General features: G+C 40.6%; 1 protein-coding gene across 1 annotated transcript in view; it reads left to right on the forward strand.

The window, feature by feature from the left end:
• Positions 1 to 24,746, forward strand: part of ECHDC1 (ethylmalonyl-CoA decarboxylase 1) — a 41,007-nt gene extending 16,261 nt beyond the window's left edge. The window contains exons 4-6 of the mRNA XM_050894326.1: positions 2,252 to 2,304; positions 4,258 to 4,338; positions 23,915 to 24,746. Coding sequence (XP_050750283.1) covers positions 2,252 to 2,304; positions 4,258 to 4,338; positions 23,915 to 24,320 — 540 coding nt within the window. The 3' untranslated portion in view covers positions 24,321 to 24,746. The remainder of the gene's footprint in view (positions 1 to 2,251; positions 2,305 to 4,257; positions 4,339 to 23,914) is intronic.

Raw genomic sequence — 24,746 nt, forward strand, 5'->3', positions numbered from 1 at the left:
CCCACCACAAACTATTAATCCTTTTCTTCCATATGTAGTGCATACTGTATTTTACCTCACTTTCTTCTTGTTAGATTTCTTCTTACTCCAAGGACAGTATTAGAGCTGAAAATGTGATTATTCCACTAGACTCCAGTGAACACCTCTCTTATTCAGATAAAATACTCTGACTACTAGCCGTATTTTTCTTATCAGGAAGGTTTGAAGGGTATGTTGGCCAGGACTCAAGTAATTGTGATTTTTTTTTTTCCCCCAGAGTGTTTTCTGTGCAGGCATTTTTTGCATGTGATACAGAGTAATCTCTCTACCACCTGAGAATATGAAGACCTTTCTTTTTGTCTGCTCGGTCATAAGTGTTTATCAAGCTGGTCTGTTCCGGCATTAATCTTTAATTACCATTTTGGATTTTGGTATGAATTGAGATGGCCAATGTGAATGCAAGGACTCTGCTGTGATGAAGTGAAAAATTGCTTTATCTGAAGAGCTTTTTAGCAGCTTCATCCTGATGGTTGTAGTATGCGAATTGTGCAAGTCCATGTCTGAGAACTGGTACCTTATATGTTTGTGTGGGTTTTGAACTTAGCTGTTAAGACAGCTATCACAGAGGATTTGATTGTTCTTTAATTTAGAACGGAAATATTGCTACTGGTCTTAATGGGTGTAGGAGGTGGCTACAGTGATAACTAGAAGCCTCTTTGTAAATCAACATGTGCTGAAATTTTCAAGCAGGCCTTTAATGTAATGAAACTGAATTCACTGGTTCCTGTGTAGCGATTGTTGTGGCAGCTTATATCTGCCCGAGATCTGTCCCTAAACACCATAATGCTTGTTGGTGTTGGGCAGAGTAGGTCTTGGGAACGCATGAATAAATGGACAATAAATCAGCTGAAGTTGACCTACTGTTATTTCAAGGTCCTATTCCAAGATGTACTGAAGACTTACTGCGTATCTTTCCTTTCCCTGAGGTATGAGTCAGAAGCTTTTAATTAAGGCAGATTCTTTAACTTGCTAACCCCTATAAAACTGTGGTTTAGAAATTAGTAAATGCCAATAAAGAGATGTTTGTTTGTTCTTTTTCTTCCTACCATTTGTTTGGGGTTGTTTTCCTTTGGTTGTTTTTTGGGGTTGTTTTTGTTGTTTTTTAGGTGTTTTGGTTGGGGTGTTTTTTTGTTTTTTTTTTTTTTGAAAGACATGCTGAAATTGTTATCTACTGGTTTCTTTCTTCTACGGTGTCCCAACATTTTATATTTTTTTTTAAATCTGGATTAAATGGCACATGTGTAGTTCAGTGTATGCAGTTCAGTATGTAGATGAACATGGTCATACTGGGTCATTTAGCCCAGTCATTTGTCGAGTTCCTGGTTAATATAGATGTCTGAGAAAAGAATTTAAGAACAGGGAAGGCAGACAGATAATGATTTTGCAACTTGTGACTAAGACTTCTAGAGCTAGAGGTGTTACCTGGTATTTAATAACCTTTTGTCAATTTTTCTGTCGTGAGTTTATCTAGTTGTTCTTGAATTCATGTAGTCTTTTAGAGGTTGCAATGCCCTGCTGCAAAATGTTCCACACTTTAACTACATGCTGTAGGAAGAAATACTTGTTTTGAACCTAGCAGCAACTGATTTTATTTGGAACTCCTTAGTTCTTGTACTAGAAGAGAAGGGAACAATTGTTCCCTATTGACTATTGTTTGCAAGCTGATGTAAAACATAACGGAGGAGAGAAATAAGAAGAATCTTCTTTTTGTGGGTTGTTTTTGTTGGTTTTTTTTTTTTGGCTGAAATGCTTTTGGCCCAAACCGTAAAAAAAATGAAGTTGGTAAATTGTATCTTGTCTAAAACTTATGGATTTGGAACAGTAAAAAGTACGCAGTGCTCAATGGTCCTATACAGACTTTTAAAACTTAGCTTTATGAGTGTTTAACTGGGAGTGAGAAGAGGAAGTTAAAAGGAAAGGATGTAAAATTTCATATTGTAGAAATTCAGTTTTGCAATTACTTTAACAGTGGCTTAATTATAACTGAAATTCATATAAATTGATTGAGTTCTGATTTTTTTGTTTTAACCTGATTTATACTAGGTTTTCTATTTGTGCATAGTGGGGTTGGGCTGGAATTCGGGTAAGATTAACCAAAGAGAAAAAACCCAGCTAAAGTAAATATAATGAATACTCCTGTCTACTCCATCTGTGTGTTTAATTGCTTCACAGTAGGATCACTTAACATTTTTTAATTTCCTATTCTTTGTAGGATGGAATGAATATGTGCATGTTTATGCAAAACACCTTAACCAGACTTATGAGGTAATATATTTTATTTACCCTTCTTTATGAAGTAATTATAAGGATTGAATATGTTTTGGCTAACTCTTTAACAAGATGTTTAAAGTCAAATACATAGTTTTAAGTATGTAATTTTGAATCCCAGACCTTGTATTCGCATATGTTAATCAGGTAGGTATTTATGGATTTAAATTAGGCTTGACATTTTGCAACTATTAGACTTATCAGAGATTGAAACAGAAAAAACCCCTATAGGCTTATATGTGGAAGGCCAGGAGATACCTAGAGTTAAGGAAATCTAGGCCTTCAAAGTTTCTGAAGCTGACTTCTGTAACTCAGTGGAAATTGGTAGCTCTTAAAAAACAAGCAGGGCCAGCTTATGCAGCCTACGCAGGTAACATTTATTGAATATATTTATTTAATCTTCCCACTTCATAAGAGGAATGTATTCAGTTCTACCATCTGGTACTTCTGAAAAACATTTTTTCCTTTCCTTTAGATTTAGCTTCTCTTAAGAAATCACACTTCTATTAAATCCATGTGTGATAGTCTGTCTTTTTTCTGTTTGGAGCTCTTTTGAAAAAAAGAAGAATATTTATCTTCAATAATCTATATGAGAAGGTGTTATGAGTTAACATTATTCTGTAAAACTGCCCAGGAGACTGAAGACTTATTAGTGGTAGTACTGTAAGGAATCCTCGGGATTGGAATTAGAATCCATTTGTGTAAGTTGGTCTCAGTATAATCAAAATTGATGGGGCAAAGCAAAGAGGAGGAGGATTTATGAAGATTAAGCCCTCACCTCAGGTGTCTTGACTTGGAGTATGTCGAAGCTATGGTTCAGGGGGAGCACTGAACTGCTGTCTGGGGACATCTGTTGTAGGTGGGATCAGTCTCCCTCAGAGGGAGCTGAGGCTGACTCTGATCCTGAAGGAGGTGCCTCAAATGGATCAGAGTGTGCATGTAGGGGACTTGGACCTGTATCTTCTGCTTCCCCATAGACCATAGGAAAAATGAGGTTAACTCTCTTTCAGAGGGTTCACTTGTGCCATGTGTTGTATGAAGTGTGCTGCAGCCAGTAAGTGAACTCGGGCCATAAGAAATTGTTGGTGCTTCTGTTAAAGTGGAAGTAGAACCAAACATGTGGTCATGATTGGGAAGCTGACTTCTGAATGTGGTTTCAAAACTGCTCAATGAGTTAAGTGTCTCTTCACAGTAAAAGATGAAACAGCTGTATCAGCATGCGAATTCTGGGACTAAGCAGTTGTCTTCATTTCTTAGGGAACTTGGCTTATCCTAAGTCAGTCACTGTTCATTAGTATTCATTTCACAATGACAGTGGGGAAAGTGGTTCTCCGTACATACTCTTCCTTCCTTCTGTCCTTTGAATTACCTTGAGCATGATTAAATACCTTGAGCATGATTAAATACAACACCATCAAAGGTAACAGATTGTTGCTATCCTCAAAGGATGGTTTTGTCCTCCCCCCAAAAAAAATTTTGTTGATGACTGAGATGGTAGCACTCTGTTTGAAGAAGCTGCTGAAGGTGTCATGCTAAATCTCATTATTTTTAGATAACGCAACCCCTCAGTTCTTTGTGTCCCTTTCTGCTGCTTTCTGTAGTGTACTGGTTTAGAGTAAAGTCTTGTGTCGCTGTCCTGTCACTCCTTCTTGCAGATAGTCTTTTTAGGTGTAATTTATAGCAGGTATTTTTCATAACACAGTACATGATCTTCTTTACTTTGATATATCTGTCTTGCTGTTTCATTTTGGGATTCCATATCAATTACGGAATAATCATTTTGGCATAAGTGGAATTGGTGTTGTGCTGCTTACCCACACAGATGTAGTTATTTGAATTGGAACAGTATATTTTTCTGAACTTTTACTATAGAGATGGTTTGCTTGAATTCTTTTGTCATTTCTAAAAGACTAAAAGCATGAATTTTGCTTACAAAAATCTCTTGTTTAGATTGCCTTTGATCAGTGTTGCACTAGTCCAAGGAAAAGCTGTTGGAGGAGGAGCAGAACTTACCACGGCTTGTGATTTCAGGTAAGATCAACAATTTGAGTAGCTGTCATGTTGGGTCAGTGATTTGATGACTGTACCTATGAAATGTGGGAAGCTTGAAGTACCACTTTTACCAGGAGTCATGTCCCTGAATTCCAAGACATTTGGAACTGGGCTTTGTTAGCAGACTTCACAGGAAAAAGAAGTTTGGGTTTCCTGATAGTACAGAGGAAAGGTTATTTACTGCCAGGTTATACGGTTTGAATCACTGTCTAAAACAAGAGCAGTAAGGAGCTTTAGCAACCGACTCTGTTGGACCCACTTGGTGTATAACTTCTCACCCCTGAGAGAGAGGTAGGAGGACTGCAAAATTGTATATCCCCTTATGTCTCTTTATGTGGCTGCCATAAGTAAAAATAAATAAAAATATCTATTAGTCTGGTATTTCATGTTCTGGGTTTATTATTTGTAACATAACTTTGTGCTGTACAGTTTTTGAAACAAGAGTTTGAGGTGCAGAGGAAAGCAAATGAGGTTCTGTCCCTGTGTTTTTCCATGCAGGTGCAGGTATTTGCCAGCATGAAACAACTAGCAAAAAACAGAGGGCTTTAATTAAAGAGGCTGAATGCAGAACAGGAACTGGAAGAAACTATAATAAAATGTCACTTTATTTAAACAGTTGCTAATGTGCAAACAGCCTACAGATGTAGCAGGATAAGTGTTGTGCACAGCCTCTCTGAAAATGAGGAGCTTTTAGTGAAGTTTTTATCTAAGAGAAGGAAATGTGCTCTTTAAGAGGGTCTTAGTGCCTGAAGTGGGAAAGGAATTGTCCAGAACAAGCTGAAAGTACTTACATTCAAAAGTAATACTAAGCAAAGTAAACTAGAATATATTATAGTGCTGTTCCAGGTATCAGGAACAGGCTTTGGATAGAGGAGATGGTATCTGCATTGTCTGAACCACTCGGAAGCAATCCTCTTTTGCTTTGAAACTAGATGTGGCCGGATCTTTCTTCATATCTACACAGCACCCGCTGAACTGGAACCCCAGTTCTGACTGTGGCCTCTGAGTATAGGCTGTATTATAAATGCCTAATAAACATGCAGAGAGGTACCGTGTTTGGCAGCTGCAGCGCTGACAGGAGAATGCACCTGGGAGACCTAGTAGACCTTTCTGTATCTGTGAGTCCGTTGACAGAAAGTGAATCTTGTTATCCCTAAAATAGGAGTTTAGGGAATGTGAACATAATGAAATGGAAATCTTTTGGCTTTCTAAAATATGTAGTCTCTACTTTTACTCCAGCTATGTTGTTTGACATACTGTGTAATTATAGTCATTGTCAAGTAGCTCTTATTTGCATGAATTGAGCAGCTGCAGTTCCTCTGATGTACTGCCATAATTTTCATAATAACTACAGCTGTTGATCCATCTTCCATTACTTTCTAACACACCCATCCAGTGCAACTAAATAATAGCAATTCAGGAGCAGCAAATGGGACTTAATTAATAACAACAACAAGATAGAGAAACATACTCTGTACTGCTATTGCTCCTGAATTTGAGTATTTTAATACTGGGGGACAAAATCCAGGGTTTTTTTGAGGACTATGAGTAGGTATTAGTGGAACAGATATCCTGTCCTGAGTCACTAGATGCGAAAAGAGGAACTTGAGAACATAGATCAGAGAGGTTTGCTTTCTTCTTTGAATAAACTGTTTGGACATTTTATTTTATTTTATTTTTTTAAGAACAAAACGAGTTGTGGCTGCTTTTAATTTCTAAATTTTCAAATCCACTTCTGTTTTTCACAGTTACTGTGTAAATTACCAAACTGCTTGGTATTGGCCTGAAATATTTTTCTCTGCCAGTTTGTACTACATTAACTGTACTGATATTGTTGAAGTGATTCACTTGAACCAGAATGGCTTATGTACCTTCTCTGAAATGTGCTCTGGCAGCATGATGCACATCTCTACTAAAGTAGAGGTGTGGACAAATCCAATTTTAAAATAGCTGAGGTGGTTTAAGATATTACTGATGTATTCTTCCAGTGGCAGTTCTTGTGGCTAATTGTCTCTTACACTGTTTTAAGCCAGCTCATTTAAAATTGGATTAGGGAGGGCTTGCATGAACTCTGGCACACTTACTGCTGACATAAGGGCAGTGATGAAAAGTGAAAGCATCTTAGGTCACTCCACCTTTTATGTGGAGGAAGAGGTCTTCTCAAAACATCTTCTTCAGTCTTAGCTGCTTTATGGATTATTGCAGTATGACTCTCCGTAAGAGCAACATCCTTATAAAGATCATAAACATGGGATTGGGGAAAAAAAAAAAAAAAAAAAATCATTGTCCAGACAAGTGGAGGGTAATTAAAATCCTTGCAGGCTTTTTCTGATATGACAATTGGGAAGGTAAGGCTTCTGACACTGTAATTATTTATCTCAATTATTTCTGTAAAACTGAGTAATGTAAAATCATGCAGGTATGAAACTTGTTTGGACAGCTGAGCTTTTTAGTACAGTTTCAAGAAACCCAGACTTTTTCAGTGCGCCACAGTTGAATATTCTCTCTGAGCCTGTGAAGATGGCTTGTGGGTTCTGCTGCCAAATGTCAGTGTATGTTGCAGTTCTGCATGACACTGCAGCCATTTCAGTGAAGTGCACAAATGACTGTGATGTTGGATTCAGGGATGCAGTTTTACAAATAATTGAAATGAAGTACCTGTTCTGAGTTCCCTGTATGCAGAAACTTGAAGTGTATCTTGTACTTGCACAATGCATGAAGTTAAGGAGAACTGATGTGGCAGGGTTGGTTAAGGAATTGGGACAAGAATTGTAGTGGGTTGTTGGGCAGTAAGCTAACAGTTAGATATGGGGCAGAGACAGTTTGGTAATGAATCTATTTGTGCAATTAGTAGATCACAATAATCTGAGTGCAGTAGCTGCAGTGTGCTACCAGCCAATAGCCAGAACAACTAACTTTGAATTCTGAGCTGTCTTGTCTTCTATTTCCCATTGGTGCCTTTGAGAAATCTCACTGGGGTGATGTCTGTGTAGGGTTTTCAGACACATCTATAACTTTGAACATTTGGTCCTACATCACTTGGTGAATGGACTTCCATTGTACCTGAGTGCTTCTGAAAAATATAGTCTCTTCCCCCCTACCCCCTTTTTCCTCTCTAATGCTACTGCAATCAAAATAGAGGTGTATCACTGCCATGTGAATCCAATTTAAAAGGTTGTGTCTCCAGGCAGAGGATGAGAGTGCAAAGATACAAAGCTACTCATTTCTCTTACCACTGACCTCAAAATGGACTCATAAGTAGAGGCAGCAGTATTCTCCTTTTCTTTTTTAGAAAATAAATTAATCAACTGTAATTTCTTCAGCTGTAGTTGATGTTGCACAGTTAAATCGCAAAGGGCCAGTTTCATTACTCATTAGTGCTGAGCAGTATCCTACTTCATAAAAAGCACCATTGATTTAAAGAGGTATTTGCTTTCTGAGCAGACTTCTGCCCTGTATCTGTAGGAATGGCAGAATCAAGCTTTTAACAAGGGAAGAAGCTTATGCTAATAATACTGCATTTATCAAATTGGCCTCGCTGCATTTTAATTGGATGTTTTCTGTAGTTTTGTGAAATATGTAAGCATGCTTACTACTACATTTTAAGGTGTTAGGCATGTTCCATAAAACGCCAAATAAGAGATACAATGAAAGGCGCTGTTATTGAATAGCTTTTGTTGTGTGTGTTCTTGTGATGACTTGTGTTTATTTACTTTTACAAGCATGCTTTTAGTGTGTTAAATGTAATTTATACGAAATGAAAGGAGCAGAAGATAATATAACTACTACATAGAAGTAGTCCCACTATGACTGACTTTTCAGTTGTTGCTCCTTTAAAAAAGAGGGCAGGGGGGAAGCTGTAAAGACATTAGTATTCTACAGTAAGCTTTTCCAAGAATAGGTTTTGGAATGTCAGAGCACAACACACTAGCTTCTTTGGAAATATTTTGCTGTATGCAAGGATTTTGGCTTTTAGTTTTATCAGGAGGAGCTTTTAGACACAAGATGCTGCTGTTTGAAATAAGGGTGCCTCAGTACATAGTAGCTCTTTTCACTGGGCAGGGCATGATATGAATGTAACGGGATGGGGCTCACATATTCATGAGTTCTTGCAGAGTCCAGGCTGACAAAGCACTTTTCATTAGATGTGACTCTGTAACGTTGCTGCACATCAGCAGAAGAATCAGTAGCCAAATCTGAGAGTGGGTGCTTACAGCTTCAGGTGCTTGCTATATGCCATAGATCACTTTTTTTTTTAACTATATCAAATTTTCCTCTCTAATATATGTATGTGTGTATATATATGTAAAACCTCCTTCAAATCAGTTGGCAATTTTAGAATTCCATTGCAGTCATGCGTCACTTCACATTTTTAGAGCCCTGGGAGGTTTGTTAATACAATTTTCTGACGAATTTTCAGAGACATGGATTATGGTTTTAAAAGTTTCACATTGCCTGCTTTTAAGAAGGCTGTTCTTATTTTGACCTGGCACACTTGATGTCTGGTTAAGTAATTGCAGCACTGCTAGAAATGGACTTGAGAGCTTATATTTTTGGGCTTGTATTTATGGACTGGTATTGGTTTTTTCTTCATTACCAGTTTTCATTTGGGTTTGAATTTCATGTGTTTACAGTATTCCAGGCAGAGGATTTTTTACATAGTCTACAGTTCAAATTTACCACTGTTTGATTTTACTGGAAATGTAAATAAGAGCAACGAAGCATGAATTTGAGTTGACGTTTTCTTTCTGAGGTTATCTTTTTGTAGGGATTTACTTCATTCCAAGTTGTTGTTTTCTTTTCTTTGGGAGGCCAAACCATCTTATCCTGGGTGAATGAGATTTTTTGTTAGCAGCATGTGTCTACATTTTAGACCACTTCCACCATGCAATCTTACGTCCTTTCCGTTGAACAATCCTGTCTGCAGCTGATTCGCTGCTGCACAGTAATAATAAACAGAGATAGCCCAGATAATGGATAACTTAGATAAGACAGATTTTAGGGAATGCAGAGCTGGACCCATGCTGATTCTTGCTGAGACATGGGCTGTCGGTACACTGTAGGGAAGCATTCAAGGTTCAAGGAGAATTAGTTTAGGAAGAATACAAATGCACCAGAATCGTCCATTATGCTTGCATCTGTGAAGTGACTAATCCCCAGTTTGAATAAACTGCCTGCAGGTATTTGAGTTTGATGCTCCATTGCTGATCTTCACTACCAAAACAATCTTTTTAAAATATATATGTATATAATGAGGTGGCTCCACAAGTTGGTTAATATGAAGTCTGAGAAGCAGTTATGTATTCCAGTGTGCTGATTCTGAGGTGGGATTATGTTGAGCTGTGGCTTCATGAGAAGGACAGACTGCCTGAACAGCTCACCTTGATGTGGGATGAGGATGTCCCTGCTGCCCATTCCCAGCTCACTGATTACCTCTGGTTTGCCAGGCACCAGTGAAGATGCCTGTATGAGTCAATTATCTCACTAAAAACCAACAGAAAGCCTAGATATTTCCTGTTCTTACAGTGAGTTAAAGCAGTTTGTAAAGGGATATTGTATTGGGTAGAGCCAATGTAAAGGAGGAACTCGGCCTCTAGGAGAAGACGACAAAGAACAGGAGGGGGTGGGAATACAATCTCCTCCTTTTGGCTCTAGGAAGCTGTTAGCCTCAGTTTACCCTGAAGCCACAGCTTTCAACTGCCTAACTTTGCATTGGATCAGCTTCCAGAGAATGTCTTCCAGAGTCCCTGTTACCTACCTCATTTTTCAGTCCTGTCACATGCTGTAGAAGGACTACGAAAAGAAGAACTCTTCCTCTTTTTATCACTCCAGGTAGCAATATAGTTAACATTGTGGATATCTGAAGGGTAATCATCCACATCAGAGTTACTGTTCATTGAAATGACCAAATGTTCCCCAAATGACTCAATTTCCCTGGGTTTTTGCAAGTGTAAGCAGGTGTTGCTATGTGGATCTCAACCTACTTTCATTGTAAACATTGCCTTCACAATTGCAACTTCCAGTCTTCCCCTTCACCCCCCGTTTCTTTTTTCCCCTCTAATCCAAAGCAACCCAATGTCTTCGTGAAGATTTGGAGCCCTGCAGGCTGGACCTCTGTGTTCCTGTTCCTTCCAGACTTACCCAAAATGGTGTGAAACAAGAGTGCAGACTGTTTTGAACCTGTAAACCTTGGTGGCTTCAGCTTCCTATTTCTTCCTGGATTCTGTAGTTAGTAAGAAACGAATTGCTACTGCTGTAACTCAGCAGTCACAGTAAGAATAAATCAAATTATAAAGTCTTACGTTAAATAAATTCCTATTGTGCTTAAACTGTTGTATGTGTAAGAACTTCTACTGTACCCATGGTCTGTTACTAGGTGTTATCCTCCAGTTCTGTTTTGTGTGCTGATGCGTTCATATTCATAAACAAAAAGCACATATGTAGACTGAGGAAAGAACAATTTCAGTTAGTGTGGATTTGTGTGTGTGTGAAAGAGAGAAAGATTGTAAATAAAAAGATAAAAAGGGAAATTATAGTTTTGGTGATAAGAGAATTGGTCGCACTTTTAGGCATATTTGTGGAGGATCTGTTATAGTTTGCTGAAAATGAGCCTGTTTCTTGTCCAGCTAGTCTGAACACACCATCAGCTAGTGACCTGAAGCTGGCTTTAGTTCCCTGTCAATATAACTAATGTGCTATATTAAAAAGTAAAGAGGTGAAGAAACTAAGTTACTGTTTTAATGTAGAATTTTAATGTTAAATTCTCTATCCCATTTATGCCTTTTTTGAGATATGTCATTGTCGTCCGTCCGTCGTCGTCCCCCCCCCCCCCCCCCAAAAAAAAGGCTCTGAAGTCATGTATGATATCTGGAAAACTAAAGCTTAGGTCACAGCCACTCTGATCATTTAAAAAAAACCCACAACTCTCAACATTTTTTGTTTGAGATTATTAACCTGGTATCCTGACAAAATGGCAACATTTCATTATAATTTAATCACTAGTGATTTCAAATAAGTGTATGATCTCTCTTTGCTTTAGTCAGAAATTGTTGTGTAGGATGTGCAAATGGAGCATCAGTAGCACTGCACGCAGAGACAGCTGAATTTCAAAGTGTGTCTTGTTACCCTAGGCCTTGCGAAGGGTTGTTAGCGTGATGTTACGACGTATTTTAAATCCTTTAATGCTGTGGGTTGCAGAAATACGATATATCAAATCCATCATAAAGTATTAGAGCAACTTGAACCTTGCATCTCTTAGGGCTGATGTCAAGAAATGCTGTTCATTTCCAGTCGGCTGAGTTCAGGCGAGTGAGGTGATCTTTGCCTTTTTGACATTTTAGATGCCAAGCTCTGAGCCAGTGTTGGAAAGCTCCCCCTCCCCCTTCTGTATCGGCAGCAGAGATGAGCAAAGAATATGACTGAAGTGTTCCTGCTTTAAGAGACTCTTGAATTTGGTCCAGGAGACTTTTGTTCTGTTTTCTTTGGTCTTGATAAACATATATGATGGAAATAAAGATTTGGGAAACCAAGGTTATAAACATGGCGGTATAGGCTGCACGAAAGTGTGCACATAATTAAAAAAATACAGTATTTTCTATTTGAAAACAAGCTCCAGTGTACTTTTTTGATTTCTAGATGAATACTGGCATTCAGGTTTGACTGAAAATTTAAATTACCAAACAACTTTACCTCCAAGTGGTCTTTTTTCATCGAAGAATCTAGTTTAAGTATCACTGGATCTTTTCTAATGGAAATTTTTGCTTTAGTCTAAAAGGCATATCTGTTGTCGAAAATGTTTGCTTGAATAAAATCCAAATAGCTGTAGTTCCTTTTCTGGAAGGAAAGACTCATGTAACATTTTAGATTTCCAGCATGAGTAATTTTTATATGAGCGTTATTTTGGCGTTCACTCACTTGTGTATTGAGACTTTGGCAGCCTGTGAAGAATAGCTAAAACCTGCTTCATGGGTAAGACCCGAGTGCTATGTCAAGATGAAAACTACTCTGAAAATAATTGTATGGTAACAGGGGTTGCAGTGTGCCTGGGACCCACTGACACCAGGGTAATACAAATAAAGTCACAGAGGAGGAGGGTGTAAGAACATTGGTCATTAGCCGTGGAGGAGAAATGGACTGGTACCCCGTGGATTGTTGTTGTACAACTGGGGGGCATGGGGAGAAAGGAGGATCCAGGCACTACATTTTCAACAATGGGGCTTCAGTCCCACTTTATGGCTCTGGTGATTCGTGCCATGTCAGGGTTTGTAGTGCACACTTCAGGGGAATTATAGTCCCCCTGGTGTAACTATCTGTTTTATTCTCTCTGTTCTGTGTGCTCTTAAATTGTGGTATGAGCCTTGTGTGCTTTCATAAGCCTTTGTAAAGCCATGCTGCTCCTTCCCCATGTGCACATGGCGGGTGTTGTCAAGCAGATCCAAGGCAGCACCCATGGACAGGGGAGTTGTCATTGTGAACTGTATAAAGTCTCTCTTTTCCCCACTTGGGAAAGGCCTTTTAATTTATTCTTTCTGCTGTTTTCTGGGTCTCCTCAGCTCACTTGAATGCTCAGGTGTGAGAGTGGGGATGAGGGAACGGTGTGTGGCAGCGGGGGGGGGGGCAGCCCTCTCCCCACCTCCACAGCCCCGCTGTGCGGTGCTGCCCGCCTCCCGGCACCCACAGCCCGCCGTGGGGGGATAGTACCCCGGGCTGCGGGAATGCCCTGTGAGCATCGCATGTGGACCTCAAGAAGCATCAGCCTGGGAAAGGGGACACATTTGCTTTGCGGTTTGGCCAAATAATTTTCTTTCCTGTCGGGGCGGGGGGATGGGGGGGGGAAGGCTCGTCTTACTTCCTTTAATACTGCTTGTGGAGTTTTAATCAGTTAGGCTTTTCTGAGCCCCTATTTTTTGCCCTGTGATCTGTCATCTAATTGAATTTTTCATTCCTGCTACAGAAAAAGTCTTTCTGTAATTTCCAATATTCAGCTTCATTTATCCCTTTTAAAAGAAATGTAGCTTTTTATAGCATGCTTTTCTCTCTCTGGTGTCTGTGAAGCCACGGGTGAGAAAGTGTCAAGCCTGAGGTGAAAAATTAGATTTAAAACCCCTAATCCAGTTCTGCTGGGTGAACCTCCATCTGTAGCTGACTTCTGGGAGATTCTGGTCCAGAATGAGATTGGAAGAGCCGTGTGGATGGCAGCTAGTATGACAGTGAGCATCACCTGCAGGAGACTTCTGGGGGACCCTACCTACCTTGTCTTGTTTGAGGCTGCCCTGCTCCCCTTGCAGGGTATTAGCAACAGTTTCTTTCCCTGTGTTTCTTTCCTTCCATAATCCCTCTCTCCAATTAACAGTCTTTCTGGCCCTCTTTTAGCCACTCTCCTTTGATCAGGGAAGTGCTTAAGAAGGAAACCTTTTTTCACTTCTCTGGTCGTTCTTACACAGTCATGTCTGGACCAGTTTTAGTCTGGGTCTTGCCAGATCACAGAGAGTGCGCTCTGCTGCTTTACCCATGTTCCTTTTTGCTGCTGATAGGTCTTTTCTTAATTTTTCTCAGTGCAGACTTTGCTATTGATGAGATGCTGGGTTTTGGGGCATGCAGATTTCTCTGTCTGCCTATTATAATTTGACTCCTGTTATCCAAAGGATCTTTTTCTAGTAACAATATTATTTTTGTGCTTCTTCCCTGGAGTGGCTTCCTTTGAAATGGATAATCTTGCAGCCTCTTTGAGTTGACTCTGTGGCTTTTGGAAGCTCATCTTCCATTGAATGTCCCAATGTTTGGGCAATAGATGGTGGAGTTATCCACACCTTAAGCTCCTGTTTATTCTTGGAGACCATATTCCTCCTAAACCGGCTCATGTCTGTTTAGCAGTTTCTGCTCTGATGTCCCTGCGTTCCATCTCTGCCTCCAACCTCTTGCTACTCCATCTTCCCTTTTTTTGACCCAGGACTCTACTTTTCAGAATTTTAGCATCAACCAAATGTTTTGTGTCTTTAGATGAAAACATGACTTTGTCATTCTTTCTTCTGCATTTCATTTGACTCTGGGTGATGTGAGAAAGCATGATAGAGTCACATTATAAATGGTTATTTTAAGGTTTCCTTTGAAGAGTGCATCTCTCGTTGTTTAGGTCCATCTGCACCCCTCTGGGAAGTGCCCTGGGGTTTCCCAGCCAACCGAGAAGAACATTAACTCTTGTTCAAGAAAATATATCTGTAATTAGGAGTCTATTTTTTTGATCTGATTTTGACCCTGATCCTTAGGGTTCCATAAAATGCATTGGAAAATCTGACTGGAGGGCAGCAAAGGTAGGTGGTAAAGGCAACGTGTGCTAGGGAGACTTGAGATATTTTTCTAGGCTACTTTATGTAAAGCTTGATTCTTAGCTTTTGTTGTGAGTCGGGGGAAAATGGATGCACTAGGAGTGTTACAAAATAATTCAGTAACTATAAATAAAATTCCATATAATCTATAAGGCAATTTGAAAAGAGCTGTGAGAGAAGTGAGCTCTCGTGTTTGTGAGATTTCTTAGGCTGGCATCAAGCCTACTCCTTTGACACCGAGTTTTAGAGTGTGCCTAGAACACTCTGTACTTGGGAGGCTTGGTAGGATTTTTTTTTTTTTTTTAATTTTGGTTCTTGGCTATCTTTTTAATTTATTTAAACCTCAAGTAAGGAAGGTGTATTGTTTTGTGTTTGGGTTTGGTTTTTTTAAAATCACTGAAAGGATTTGAGAGGAGTGACTTTCTGAGGGGCTTATTAGAATAGTAGCTGGACCTACTTCTTTCCATTGCATTCCTGTAGCAAAGGTTACAGATTAAAGCTCATAAACAGGAAAGATCATTAATGTGCACAGTCTTCTCTTACCCTATTGAAATTTGGGATTGCAGAGCAGCTTTGTGCAATTGTATCTAAGATAAGCACAAGTGACATAGTTTCCCCAAACTCTCTTAAACCATTTTGTCTTCATTTTTATATTCTTTAGTGGTTACCATTTAGGTATCTGTAAAGTGAGTATCTGTGACTAAAGGATTTTCAGAAAGAGCAAAGATTTGGAGGTTTGTTTTTATGATGCTAGTCTGCACGGACTATCACCAAAAGCATGTAGGACAAATCCTTAGTTTTATTGGTTTTACAGTATTTTGACTTCGGGAGTCTCACTTCGTGTTGCCAGAGCTCTGAAGCAGCGATTGCCGTAATGTCTAATGGTATTCTTTCTCTGCATAGGGCAGAAACATCAGAAACTCTCCATGAGAGAGAAGATATGGGAGAGGAGCAGGGGGAATTAATACTAGCAAGCTGTGCTGGGAAAGCACAGAGCAGTCATGGCTGGCCAATATTCACTGCATTGTTATAGTTCAAAAATCTGCTAAATATAATTAGCAAGAAGTTATTTATTAAATGTATAATCGGGGCTTTTTGAGCCTTTAAACCTATGCAATTAATCAAGTGAGATTGAAAGATAAGTGAAATTGTGACTAACTCTTCTCAGGATGAATCCACTTGTTAATATTTTCAGAGAATTAGGGGGTTTTTTTGGTGGTAGAGGGTGTAGTAAGATAGCTGAATTTCAGAAAAATCTTTAGCTGTTTTGTCTAGATAATCCCTTTACAGAGTACCTAGGTAATTATTTGATGGTGTAGTGATAAAAAGACTGACGAGACACTGCACTGGATAGGCAGAGACCGATTAATTAGTCCCAACTTGCTTTTTGGAGTCTTATTCTTGAGGGTCTAATTCTAACAGCATCTGTCACGAAAATTGAAGTAAGAACTGGAAACTGCTCATCAGCAGCATTGCTGACTAGCTAAATTATTTTAGTGTAGTACTGCATATTTCTTCTGCAGAATATTCTTCCCACGGTACCTTGCTCCTTCAAAATTCACTTTTATTGCAAAAAATGACTGGTTAATGCAGTTGTTTTAAGGTGAGTTTCTGTAATAACCGTGGAAGGCTTGTGTGTTGGAATATTGAACAAGGCTAGAACTAGGGTTTTTTAATTAAAAATAAAACCCTGTATACTCTGCAGTTAAATACTGATGAAAGTATTCCTAGCCTTTCCAGTAATATTTATGGTCCTAAGAATATTCTGAGAGACTAAATGCTTATACAAGACAAGTTGTCGCTGTTAGAACACAATGTTGTCATGTAATTAACTATCAGTATTTAGGTTTCCTGGTTAGGGCTCCGCAGGCACGAACTGCAGCCTTAACTTTAGTCAGTACTCTTAATTTCAGGCTTTCTGTGGCTTTGTGAAGATGCCAAGGCAGTTGTTCATATTCAGGTCTTGTTTTCAAGGTGTCCTGGTTTTGGCTGGGATAAGAGTTAATTTTCTTCCTAGTAGCTGGTACAGTGTGTTTTGGATTTAGTGTGAGAACAATGTTGATAACACACTGATGTTTTAGTTGTTCCTAAGTAGCGCTTACCTGAAGTTAAGGACTCTTCAGTTTCTCATGCTCTGCCAGCAAGCAGGTGTACAAAAAAATCAAACCCCCTTGAGGCACACATCGGAATTTCCCATCCTTCCGCATCACCCACCAAGTGCACCCAGGTCCTTGAGCAAAACCAGTCCTGTGAATGGGTTTGCCTTTGCCTGAGGCAGGAGTAACCCAGGGATGTTTTTGTTATTGCTGAGCAGTGCTTACACAGAGTCAAGGCCTTTTCTGCTTCTCACCCCACCCCAGCAGCGAGTAGGCTGGGGGTGCACAAGAAGTTGGGAGGGGACACAGCTGGGACACCTGACCCCAACTGACCAAAGGGATATTCCATAGCACGTGACGTCATGCTCAGCATATAAAGCTGGGGGAAGAAGAAGGAAGGGGGGGACGTTGGGAGTGATGGCGTTTGTCTTCCCAAGTAACTGTTACGCAGGATGGAGCCCTGCTTTCCTGGAGATGGCTGAACACCTGCCTGCCGATGGGGAGTGGGGAATGAATTCCTTGGTTTGCTTTGCTGGTGTGCATGGCTTTTGCTTTGCTTATTAATCTGTCTGTATCTCAACCCATGAGTTTTCTCACTTTTACTCTTCCAGTTCTCTCCCCCATCCCACTGTGAGGGGAGTGAGCGAGCGGCTGTGTGGGGCTTAGTTGCTGGCTGGGGTTAAACCATAACACAAGGCTATACTCAGGAATTACTTTTGTTGTTAAAAGATTCTGGAGAAGGTAGGGATGAGTTTTGCAGCAAATTGCCAAGGAGCATTCATATATGTGGCCTCAAGAATTTGTGTCTTAATGCTAAGGAAGTTCTGTAGTTTCTTACATGTGCATTAACATCTGTCTGTGCGTGGTGGGGAGGACAGGTTTTAGATATATCAAATGGGAAGGTACATGATATCTGGTGTATCTTTCCGACTAAGATTTGGAATGCAGATATCAGAGGTGGACTGAGCACTAGGTACATGTTAAAACTTGCAGGGCCACCTGCCATGCTAAAGAAAATGGGGAGAAGGCAGCAAGCCTGGAGGTTTCCAAACTGCAGTATGTGCTACGAGAACCGTTGAAGACAGTGTGCAGTTGCAGCAGTGCTTGACTGCTTGTCAAGCTTCAAGCTAACAGCACCTGGAGTCCCAATTAATTGCTCCTTATGGTCCAGCTTGCAGGGCTGCCACTTGCCTGGGGCAAGATCCCTTAGCACCCCTGCCTGAGCCAAGGAACTGAAGCTCCAGAATTGGCTGGCTACATTTGCAGCAAAGGGGCTGGAAGCATCAGAGGAGACCACCAGGACTTGGGTTTTTGGGCGGGGCAGGTGCTACCAGCATGTGCTGCAGCCACTGATCACAAGTTTGCTCAGCACTTTTGTGACTGTAGGAAGAGCTTTATCCTGCTGTTGATTGAAGACCCTTTCACACGCTTGCGTCTCCTCAGGCACAGATGGACCTTGATTTTCATGTGCCATGATGGACAGTACAGGACATCCCAGCTATTCAGATCCTATAGTTGTACTGAACTCTAGATGCTTATGGCAATGCTTTTGCCTCCAATGAAAGATTCAAGGTGACTTTGTCTTTCATGGAAATGGCTTCACATCCAACTACCCACTTCTACCTCATCTGAACAGTTACTGTGTTTCAGCAGTCCACTGTAAAGCTTTTTTTTTTTTTTTTTTTTTTTTTTTGGCAAAGCCGGAGATGATGTATGCTGCCTAGAAGATATTACTTGATTTATATGGTGCACTGGAACAACCTGAAATAAAGAACTTCTGTTTAATCACAGATCAGGGCTTTTGTTGTACAGATAAAGGAACAGGTAGTTTAGTTCTTACTCTGATGCTATAAATTCAACAATCACAACTCTTCCTTGCTTTGTTTTAACTTACTGTAACACCCTAGGTGACTAAAAACATCCCATCTACTGCATGTATTCAGCAGCACTTTGTGTGTAAGAGTAGCACTTTTATTTTTTTGGTGGTTTTTGCATGCATCAGCAAGAGGAGAAGGGAGATCAGATCACAGATACTACCTGGGTAACTCACTGTCTGCTGCCTCAGTCACAGTCACTTGCTGCAAGAACCCACCACCAATACTGGGATCTCCTGTGCCCCTTGGGATGCTGAAGAACTGTAAGGAAGATGGAGTGACACTATGAGGTGCAATGTGCAGGTGAAGTGATGGGACAGGGACTGTATTTTGAGTGTTGAGAAGGTGCAGCAGGAGAACAGGAAAGAAGTGGACAACGGATTCCAGCTTTCTTGCTCACTTAAGGTCCAGCATGCATTTGAGAGCTGTTGCTGCGGCGGATGGTCCTGGTAGCACTTGCCAAGAAGAGTTACAAAATCCTAAACTAGTCTTACCTGAGCTTTGTCACTTTGCAAGCAAGGTCATCAAATTTTCATGCCCACCTGGCAAAACAAGTTCCATTTGCATGATAAACACCATCCACAGATAACGTCATACCTGACCTCTAACAAATCCTTGAAGTTGCACTCCCCAGCAGTGTGTATTTTAAAAAGCTGTTTTGGCCACATAAAGCTGTTTTTGTCAGCATAGCATGGCTGTTACTTAATTTAACAAGAGTTAATTAAGCTGATATGATATTGATGAGTGTATTAGAAAAACATACACATTTGGGAAAGTGTATGACTGGATTGTACGTCAGCTTTGTTCTTCTGTTGTTTGCTGGTTAAAACAAATGTTTGGCCCTTGATGGCCTTCTTTCTGTTACCATTTTCCTGGTAGTTTTCTTTTTTCTTTCATGTCTCTCTTCCTGTGCTTAAAATAGTTGTGTGTGTGGTTTGGATGGTTAGTTGAAAGCCTTTGATATCAATACTGTATTCTTGCTGTCTTCACTGAATAATGGTAGTCGGCCAAAATGCATGTGTGGCTGACCATGACCATTGCTTTTCATGTGTCTGGATGTGTTGCATCTGTGTTTTGCAAAAATGTCTATTCATATTTTAAAATGTCTTATTATTTCTGTAACTCTTGCTCTACAGCATGTTAAAATTATGGATGTCTTTTAATTGTACCCCAAGGCCTTTGACTCTGTTTTTTGGAGAATTTTCCACTTTGTATTGGTTCAGTCACCTCGTAGATAGTGTTGCCAAAATTTATAAGTTAGCACATTTGGTGAGGGAACTTCCTATGACCCAAGGCATAAGCTTTGCTTATTATTTATGTTGATTGGTGGTTTGAGAGCAGGAGGCTGACGTATTTGTGGGGGAGATAAAAGTCATCTCCTGCAGTTCTGGCTGCCCTCTCTCAGTATAACCATAGCTGAGAACCAGGTGCTGCAACCCTGCATGATGCCGGCTGCACCTCTCCATGGTGTGCCAGTCTCGCGCCAGCTAAAAGGAGAAGACTGGAATTCAGGAGCTGTGTCCTTACGTGACACTGGGAGTCAAACAGGGATGGGAACAAAAATCCAGGTTGCTGACAACATGTTTAACGTTTTAGGCATCCTTTTTTTTCCATCATGTGTTTCAGAAGTATAGTGGTAGGAGCTTTTAAAATGCATAAAATAAAGGGTGGTATTTCTCCCTCCCTAGTAAACTTTATTAGTGCCTTTGCCTTGTCAGAATGCTGAGTATAATTCAAACCCTGAAGTGCAGGAAATGATGAGGTGAGGGCCAGCACAAACCTTAATATAATCTTAATTCTGCCTAAGGAACTGATTGTACCTGTTGGAACAGTTCAGTAACAGGAGTACTATAAAAAGCAGGTATGAAAAACTGAGAAAATACATTTTTGTTTGCATTTTCAGCTTTCATTGTTTATGTTCCAGCTTCAAGTAGCTGGGAGATACTTTAGCAAAGGAAAGCATAGCTGTTAGCTCACAGCAACTGCCCCCTTTGAGGAAGCAAGTGGACCTGTTTAAGGATGGGATTTGTTAGGTTGCATTGTTGACGGCAAACAAGGTTTTCTTCTCACGTGCATTGCTGGTGATGTGATGTGATGCAACGTGACATTTGGTAGTTTGTGGGCGTAATGAGATGTCATGGAATGAAGGAATCCTCCGATCAAAGGTGGAGGGTTTGTAACATTTAGTGTGTCTGAGAACATTTTAAAATGTACAGCAGGAACATTTGCTGTAGCTCTTGTTTGCTTTAGATGACTAACCCAAAATTGGATGTGGCCCATGGTGGCTGTGCTTTCTTCCTAGGGGTGTTGTAGTGCTTGTAACATAGAAATATAATGTTCTTAAAGAAGTTTTCAGCTGCACTTTGGTGCTTATATTACCTTAACCTCTTATTTCCAATTTAAGGTGTGAGGACTGTGCTACCCTTCACATTTCTGAAGGATGTTTCTCTGCTTGTAAGGTCTTCGGTTACTTTGTATATTAATTACATTTAATAAATATTTTTTCAGTATTGTCATGCAACAGATTTTCTTTTTTTTTTTTAGGGCAGGGAAGGCATGTGCCTAGGACCCTAGCGGTATGACCTTCCCCTGGGATACGGGAGACCCAGATTTTATTCCCTTGACCTGGAAGACAGGAACAGGCACACTGAGTCAAATCAGGGTTCATTTTGTATTCATCTACTATTCTGTTTCAGGCAGGGCCAGTACTAGGTGAATAAGGTATAAACAGCTCACGAATAGAATAGTACTTCGGACTTTTCAGCTTTTTGATGTCTGCCTCTTTATGTTTAGTAATGCTTGATGTACTTTTCTTACATAAATTCATCTAATGGGAGATCAGATCTGTCATGTCTCAGAAGGTAGACTCAATTCCTTTCATAAAATAAAAATGGAAATATTTATGCGAGGCTGCAGCTGGTGATGTTCAGAGGCTGATCCCAGGCTAGCTTGGCAGCGGCATACACCTCTTCAGATCTGAGCTCAGGTCTCCATTACTTCCTTGCACATGGGGACTGGAAGTGAGTGGTGTACCTAACAGAGAGTGTGATGGGTGGTTTCTGTAAGAAATGGTGCGACTTCAGGAGAGGATTCATAGTTGAAAAGTCTGAAAAACCACAGATCCGTTTCTTAAGCCTGAAGGCAGTCCAAGACTACCTTTACACCGTCTACTGACCACCACTTATCTCGGTATTTTCTGTGGAGCTTGTTGAAAGGAGCGTTGTAGGGAGAAGTGAATCCCAATGAGACCCTGGAAGTTGCAGCCTCACAGTCTCTCTATGGATTTCACTGTGAGTCATTTATTTTCCTTTCATCAGGTTTGGTTCCATTTTCTCAGAGGGAGGTGAAGACTGTGCAGGGTAACAGAGCCTTTCCCACATACTAAACGTTTTCAACTTTTTTCTTGTTGGCGCTGATGGATTGGCTGTGCTTCTAATGTAAAATTTGACTTCCCATGCGAACTTCGGAGTGCGTTGACCCAACTTCCCAGATGAGTCCATACACTGCCCTCAGGACGTTCACTGAAATGCCTGTCCTTAAGGCCTGAACCCAGGTGCCTGGGACAGTCTCAGATTCAACATACAAACACAACATTGTCTTACTGACCTGCGCTGGCTGTCTTATGAGACTGCCTACAGATTGTCTAGCATCAGATGCCTAGCTGTGTATGACCACTTCTTTTTTAATGCTTCACATCGCTTAGCACAGCTAGAATTAAACCCTTCATAATGTTTTCATTATTGCTTTCCCAGTGGGACACTGGGTGTCAGCAAATTGCACAGTAAGCTGAGCCAGTAAAGGAGTTTTGGAATACTTGCAGAGTCTTCCTTTTGGAGAGGAGAGACCTGAGCTCCCTGGTATTTGCTGGGTTTGGGAAGCACTTGCTAATGTTAGCTAAAAGCCTTTCCTCCCCTGCAATACTCTGCGCTCTTCCTTTTGTCACACAACCTTCCTCCACTATCTCTACAAAAAGGCTTTCATGCAATCTGGCATGTCAGCTGTTGCCTTTGTGCATTGTGTTGAATCTGGGATAAAGCGTAAGCTCTTCAGCCCTGGTGCTTTATAGTATGGCATGAATGCTGATGGTGCTCTGGTTAAGAAAAAAGCAACCAAGCAAACTTAAAATTAACAATAACCAAGCAGATTTGGGAACTGTGAGTTCCTAGAAGTAGTTGCATTTTTAAAGGTTTTCCTTTTCTTTTCCGTTTTAAAGCTGTTCACCTTGGTATTTCCATTATGGAAAACTGCATTGTTAGGAAACAGACTTGTGTTTAGATCTCAGTATTACAAGATTTATCTTCAGAAAGCCAATTACTGCTTGAAGTAGAAGCTAATCTTCTTCACAAGTGTAATTTACATCCCTTGTCTTAAAAACAGCAGCCAGCAACCACACTGCAGAACATCATCTTAAGAAAGAGCAAGTACCGGTCTGTTTCTGTACATCTTTTCTATATGTTTCTATTTCTAGAGGCTTTTTCCACTAACCTAATGTGTGTCAGTGTGAACACTGTGGAGATGGTACAATCCGCTGCAGCAGAGCTGCTCCAGGGAGATAGCTTAATCAGCCCTAGGATGAGTTCTTAAATAAGGGAGGTGACAGACTGTAGAAAGATGTGAAAAGAGGAATGTGACTATACCTGCTGGAGCAATTCTATTGTACGTTGCGAGCCATAAGTCGAGCATCCATCCTGACTTCCCTTGCTGTAGTGAGCAGTTAGAAATCAAACTCACATGGACCCTCTAAAGTATGGAACAAATAAAACCCCAACTGTGCTATAATCAAGCACCAGGGTGCTGACAGAACCTCCCCAGTGCAGATCAGTACTAAGGATCATGATCCATCCTCTTGAGAAGTACATTTTGTGCATTAGTTTGCTTGGTTTTTACCCCAAACCCTGTTGTTTTAGGCATGAATTAGCAAGGCAGTGTTGGCACTGTGAATAAGTGTAACGTGCCCTCCGTCTGCAATTCTGTTTTCAAACACTTTTTAGAACTGACTACAGGTATCAGTGTGGGCAGTAAGCATGTTTACTTGTGGCAGCCTACGTATCTCATTTTGAGAAGGGCCAAAAGCTGCAGCTAAGGCACCAGGTGATGTAAAAATTAAGATACTCCAGCTCTGGCTGTGATCTGCATGCTGTCAAGTTGTATCAACCTTTGGAAGCAGAGGGGAGGAGAAAATAGAAAATTGAGTGCCGGCGAGCTGAAAATGGAAGTCCATGCACGGATTGACCTCTGCATGTTTGTTCTTCATTGACAGGTTGATGACACCTGGGAGTGAAATTCGATTTGTCCACAAGCACATGGGTCTGGTGCCAGGCTGGGGAGGAGCTGCCCGGCTGGTGCGGATCGTTGGCAGCGGGGCTGCCCTCCGGCTGCTGAGCAGGGCTGCCAGGGTGGACCCCGAGAGAGCTTTGCGCCTTGGGCTCTCAGAGGAGACATTGTCGTCTTCAGATGAAACCGGAGCATTAGAAGAAGCCCGAGTCTGGCTGAGTCAGTACACAGAGGGTCCAGCCAGCGTGATTCGGGCTGTGAAAAAGGTGGTGACAGCGGGAAGAGAGCTACCAGTGGAAGCTGCCCTAAGGACAGAGAAGGATGTTTTTGGAACTGTATGGGGTGGGCCTGCCAATTTGCAGGCATTGGTTAGAAGACCAAAACATAAATGACGGTCAACACATAAGAAATGTTCTTGACCTTTTTGCAAACAAAGCTTTCACTAAAGCAGGCATTAAACTGAATCATTTAAGGACTTGTTCATTTAAACTGGCATTACCATTCCTGTCGTTCATGTCAGGCAGACATATTTGGTGTGCAACCACAGAGAAATCCCCGGCAGATTCTTTACTGTCCTAATCACCCACTGAATGGAGATCAGTGAAATTAGTATGTAAAGGTAAATACTGTGGTGAGAATAGAACTATAATTCTTTTGGAATGAGGCTGAAGATTATTTTCTTTGGAGTTAATTTTGTTTTTTCTAACTGGTATGGAAATGAATTGCTTGAAAGATATGAGGTTTATTTGTTTGCAGAACAGGTGCATCTAAAGCTGCAAAATATGAGTTCCCCAACATGAGACCAGTGTCTTTAAGCA

This window comes from Gymnogyps californianus, chromosome 3, assembly GCF_018139145.2.
Source record: "Gymnogyps californianus isolate 813 chromosome 3, ASM1813914v2, whole genome shotgun sequence".
NCBI classification, from domain to species: domain Eukaryota; kingdom Metazoa; phylum Chordata; class Aves; order Accipitriformes; family Cathartidae; genus Gymnogyps; species Gymnogyps californianus.